This window comes from Trachypithecus francoisi, unplaced genomic scaffold (genome assembly GCF_009764315.1).
Source record: "Trachypithecus francoisi isolate TF-2019V2 unplaced genomic scaffold, Tfra_2.0 Lachesis_group11, whole genome shotgun sequence".
Taxonomy (NCBI): domain Eukaryota; kingdom Metazoa; phylum Chordata; class Mammalia; order Primates; family Cercopithecidae; genus Trachypithecus; species Trachypithecus francoisi.
The window spans coordinates 79,636,443-79,641,430 of record NW_022681456.1 but is presented as its reverse complement, the minus strand read 5'-3'; the positions used below and the strand labels follow the sequence as shown (position 1 = coordinate 79,641,430).

Here is a 4,988-nt window from a genome sequence, read left to right as displayed (position 1 = left end):
TTACAGATGCTTTCAGTTTAATAGCTGTTTTTAATTTTTTTTTTTTTTTTTTTTTTTTAGGTTTTGGGCTGAAGACTTAAAGCTTGCTGCTGCTGGGCATCATTTCTCAGCCTCTCCTTACAGCTATAGTACTGAGTCAAGGACGTCTTTAACGTCATGGACGGCTCCTAGGACAGCCATAGAAAAAACGGGGTAAAGGGGTAGGAAGAAAAAAGGAAGGGAAAGAGAGCCAGGGAATTGGGGAAGGAGAGGGAGGTGGAGGGGGAGGGAGAAAGAAGGGGAGGGGGAGGCAAGGAGAGGAGGAGGGGGAGAGGGAAGGAAGAGGGAGGGGAAGGTGGAAGGTGGGGAATGGGGAGGGGGAGGGAAAGGAAGGGGAGGGGTAGGGAGGGGAAGGGGGAGTGGAAGGGGTGGGGAAGAGAATATTAATAAGGATTCCAAGGCTCCAGGCACCAGCTCCACCCCTTCCATTCCTCCTCAACTCTGTATTTTGCTTTCCAAACTCACTGAGGCCTGGGGGGGCTTACACAGAAGTCAGAGGGATGGAGGTTAGATTCACTGGAGCCCCAAAGACCTACCCTCTTCCCCACCTTGGCAGGGGCAGAGGGCAAGAGCAATAAAAAAAAAAGCAAGTTAGACCCAGGGAGTGTCAATATTAGACAAGAATGGCAATTTAAGTCTGGATGAGGAATTGGTGACATTTGAAAGCACAAAGTGAGGGGTCTTCAATGGGGGGCGGGGCTGTGGCAGTTTCAGATCTCATGCAAGGGGTGGAGACCAAGGCTGGTCCTGAGGGAGGAGTGGGGACATACTCACCTTTACCCACACTTTCTAGATCTTCAACTGCATCTTTTCCTAGGGTTCCGAGTCCCCCCAGAGTGTTTTTTGCTCCCTCTAGGCCTTTTTCTAGGGTGGATTCAGAAAAGAAGAGGTCATAGAAGCAGAAAAACTACTTCCTTTGTGGGAGAGCTCCTCTGCTTCCTAGGCACCATGGGCACCCCTAAGGTGAAGTGGTTTTGCTGAGGGAACTAACTTCTCTGTCATGGGAAGGTCGGTAGGCCAGTATTAGCTGCACAACCTATGGCCCAGAAACCCTGTGTATAGAAGCAAGTGTGCACCGCCAACCCCTCCCTAGGAATATGGGTGTAGCTGTGTCCCTGTGCGTGTGCCTGTGAGTGCAGACTGGCCCCCAGATATCTTGCTGTTTCATGCATCAGAATTCTATACCAGGCATTGGCAAAGAGACTTACCCAGAAGGCTGGCTCTCTGCTTCCTTGGCTTTGGTGCCTGTCTGGCTAACCCTGGGTCTTCACCTGCATTTTCCTTTTGAGCTGCTGATGCCTCATGGGAAGCTGCAAGGGTGACAGAGTGAGAAGAATAATAGCTACCTTCACTCTTTCCACCCTGGTGGGGGAGCAGGTGGTGCTTTTACTGCCTCAAGGTCTGGCTTGAGGATAACTCCCTCTCTCCGAATTCCTCTAGAGCTTGACTTTCATAATGTGTTAGATTTTTTAGCACCCCTCAAGCTTTTTCCTGCTGCCTCCAAGACTTTTCCTGCTCCTCCAGGGCCTTTTTCTAGAGTAGATTATGGTTCAGAGAAAAATAAAGTCATGTTGGCAGAAAGATTGCCTTAAAGAGACTCCCCCTAGTTTTCATTCCTTATACCAGCCACCTAGTGTGCGGAGGTTTTGCAGAGGGCACTAGCTTCTCTCTTCTAGGCAGGTTGGTGGATGAGGACAGAAATTTGGCAGTCTCTGAAGGGGACTTCTGCATCTATAAACAATCCATTTGTTTATCTGGAGAATCAAAACTTCTCTTATCGCACTGGTGTGAAACGCAGCAGGGGCATTTGAGAAGAGACCAAGGTGCCTGGTGTTCCCTCTGGGCTGTATGTGAGAAGGCAGGGAGGGCAGGTGTTCCCTCTGGGCTGTATATGAGAAGGCAGGGAGGGCAGGTATATGCTGTGGTTGGGGCTCGCAGTGCGGTGAAGATGTGCAGAAATACAGTTTATCTTTCTGCCATTAATTATCCAGAGTGTGTACATGGCTGGGGAAGTAGAAATGTACTTCTCATTAGATCCCTCTCTCAGGGACTTACCGTCTAGGAAAAGAGACAGAACTGCTATATACCGGAAGCCCAGAAGAGGGAGGGATGAAAAAAGAGAGACTGGGACAGAGGCACCACATCCACCAGGCAGGGAGGGCTTCAGAGAGCAGCTGGGACTTGAAGCTTGTTAGAGCATGGACAGGTAGGGGTTGAAAAGGCGCCTGGGAAGAGGAACGTTGGGTAGTAGAAAGTTACTCATGTTGACCGATGAAACAAATGTACAACATTCGATGTGGAGAATGCAAGCAGTGGAGCCTAGGGAAATTACGTTTGAAAAGTACCCTGGATCTAGGTCATGGATTCCCTGAATGTCAGTCAGGCTAGGAGGTGAAAGCTTCGTGATGGGAAATGGGAACCACGTGAAAGGTTTTTGAATTGAAATTGTTGGTGAGGGTGGGGTAGATGTAAACCTCTGAACCCATCTAATGTGAAGTTCCTCCTCTTGCTCAAGAAAAGTTTTCCTTTCTTTCCCATTTTTCTTACTCCACTTCTACTTCCAGACAGGGCTACCCTTTCCCCCATGCTCTGTCCTTCTCCAGTGCACGAGTCTCTCAGGAAGTCTCCCTTCTCCATGTCTCCTAGAGGTCGGCCTCCCAGCTTTCCTTCCCCTGGACCCCTCTTCTGCTTCTCTGACTTCCTCTGCTCATATCCCCAGTCATTAACTCTCCCATCCAGGACTGGGGCAGGAGGAAGAGGAAGGACTCACGGTTCCCCGATCCTGGGGCAGAGGCAGCCTCTGGGTCATCTGCAAAGGAGGGAACAGTGACCATGTCAAGTAGGGTACAGTTGCAGGAGCTATATCCAGCCAGGGCTGCCTAGAGTTCCCAGGCCTCTAATCTCAGGAGTGTGGCAGTGGCCAGACAGGAGAGAAATCTCTGCTACACAAGGGGCCCATTAGAAATGCTTTTTGGTATCTCAACCAAATCCCTCTCTCTGTTATCCTACCTAGGCTACTCAGAACATCCCTATGGAAATGGAATCATTCTCTGACTCTCTTCTATGTCTTTTTTTTTTTTTTTTTGAGACAGAGTCTCGCTCTGTCGCCCAGGCTGGAGTGCGGTGGCTGGATCTCAGCTCACTGTAAGCTCCGCCTCCCGGGTTTACACCATTCTCCTGCCTCAGCCTCCTGAGTAGCTGGGACTACAGACGCCCGCCACCTCGCCCGGCTAGTTTTTTGTATTTTTTAGTAGAGACGGGGTTTCACCATGTTAGCCAGGATGGTCTCGATCTCCTGACCTCGTGATCCGCCCGTCTCGGCCTCCCAAAGTGCTGGGATTACAGGCTTGAGCCACCGCGCCCGGCCTCTTCTATGTCTTAGATGTCCAAGTTATGAAGCCGTCCAAGGGCATGACCATGAGGGCATGATCACAGCACCTGCCCTAGTGACAGGGCAGGACTTATTCTGATTGTCACCTGATAGAAGGACCTCAGAAGGACCTTCCCTCCATTTCTTTATTTTTCCAACAGCATGAATGAAGCACGCATTATGCACTAGACATGGTGTTAGAGGCTGGAGATACAGCTGTGAGGAAGACAGACAGTGTTTGCTCGGGGAAGCTGACAGTCAATGGGGGATTTGGAGGAATTAACATAATTACACAAACAATTATTTAGTTACATTTGTGATAGTGCTAGGAAGGAAAAATACAGGAGGCAAGAAAATGAAAAACAGGGACCAAAATGATTCTGGGGCTTCAGCAAGGCAGCTGTGAGGAAATACATGGACAGAGAGAGCTAGCGGGGCAGACACTTGGAAACTGAGTAGGAGTGAGGTTGACATGGGTGGGTGAAATAATGGGCAAGGGAAAAGACAAGAGGATGCGCAAAAGTCTTGACAGCGGGAAATGGCTTGGTTCATTGAGGGAAAAAGAATGCCAGAGTGGGCCAATCACAGACGGAGAGGAGAGGCAGTGCAGAGCCAGGCTGGGGCCACAGGGCTCCTGGCTTCCTCTGACCACAGGGTCCCTGTGTGGAGAACCCAGTGGGAGGCAGACTTGGCTGAACTGCCTCTGGTGAGGAGGGGAAGGGGAAATGAAGGCAGGGCCCAGTCTTCTGGGGACTATGTGGTTGGGTGTCGGGGAAGAGCCATACTCACAGGCACAGACCAGGGCTCCTGCCAGAGCTGCCAGGAAGAGGAGAGTCATGAACCTCATGCTTCTGTGTGCTAGAGCGGATATGCCACCAAATCCTTGGAGATCTTGGGATCTAAGGTGTCGAGACTGCCTCTCTGGGCCTCTTTTAAGCATGACAGGGACCAATGGGAGCCAGTCTTTCAGTGGTGTGTTCTCCTCCTCCTCTTCTCCCACCTCAGAGCCACCTGTTAAGTCAACAAGGGCTGGCTGGGGCTGGCTGGTGCCCGCCTTCCCTGCAGGTAGGTCCTGGACAGCAGCTCTGGATTTGGCACTGTCCTGACTTGCATCCTTTGCCTGCCTCTCCCCTTCCCATCTTGCTTGTCCTGGGGCTCCCATCTCTGATCGCATCTGGGGTCCTGGGGGAGACTGTGAGAGGTTTCTAGAGAGGGCCCTGGCAGGAGGGCTGTGCTCAGAAGGCTCTCCTTCCACCTGGAAACAGAAGGGGGCCCCAAGATGTCAGATCCAGCCTCCTTAGGAGAGAGTGGGGGTGGCTGAGGCTTCCCTTGAGTGGATTAAGCCTATCCCAGGAGGCTACCCTCACAGCAGTTGGGGATCCCTCCTGACTAAGGTCCAGAGAGGCTGCTGACCTCTCTAGGGGTCTCCATATGGTAACCAGAGCTTTCCAGCCTCAGTAGACCCTGACCAAGGTGTCTTCATTCCCAGCTAATGATCCTCTACCCAAGAAAATTCTCCTGGTAAGTTAACCAGAATATGAAGTCAGTTCCCAGTTTGCCCTTCAGATGGGGGAGGGAG

The 4,988-nt window shown here is 51.2% G+C and overlaps 1 protein-coding gene across 1 annotated transcript; it reads right to left on the bottom strand.

Moving 5' to 3' along the window:
• DCD (dermcidin) lies at positions 1 to 4,439 on the bottom strand. Its single transcript, XM_033223543.1, has 5 exons — positions 4,199 to 4,439; positions 2,810 to 2,848; positions 1,248 to 1,349; positions 814 to 903; positions 1 to 167 (listed from the first exon to the last, which is right to left on the bottom strand). The coding sequence occupies exons 1-5, from the start codon at positions 4,347 to 4,349 to the stop codon at positions 124 to 126; spliced, it is 426 nt and encodes a 141-aa protein (XP_033079434.1). The 5' UTR covers positions 4,350 to 4,439; the 3' UTR covers positions 1 to 123.
• Positions 4,440 to 4,988: the final 549 nt, after the last annotated feature.

Coding starts and splice junctions, on each gene's coding strand:
- DCD (XM_033223543.1), bottom strand. CDS start 4,349: ATGCTTAAAAGAGGCCCAGAGAGGCAGTCTCGACACCTTAGATCCCAA. Junction 1,350..2,809: donor TGCCCCAGGATCGGGGAACC/GTGAGTCCTTCC, acceptor TCACCCTTGCAG/CTTCCCATGAGGCATCAGCA. Junction 904..1,247: donor GCAGAGAGCCAGCCTTCTGG/GTAAGTCTCTTT, acceptor AATCCACCCTAG/AAAAAGGCCTAGAGGGAGCA.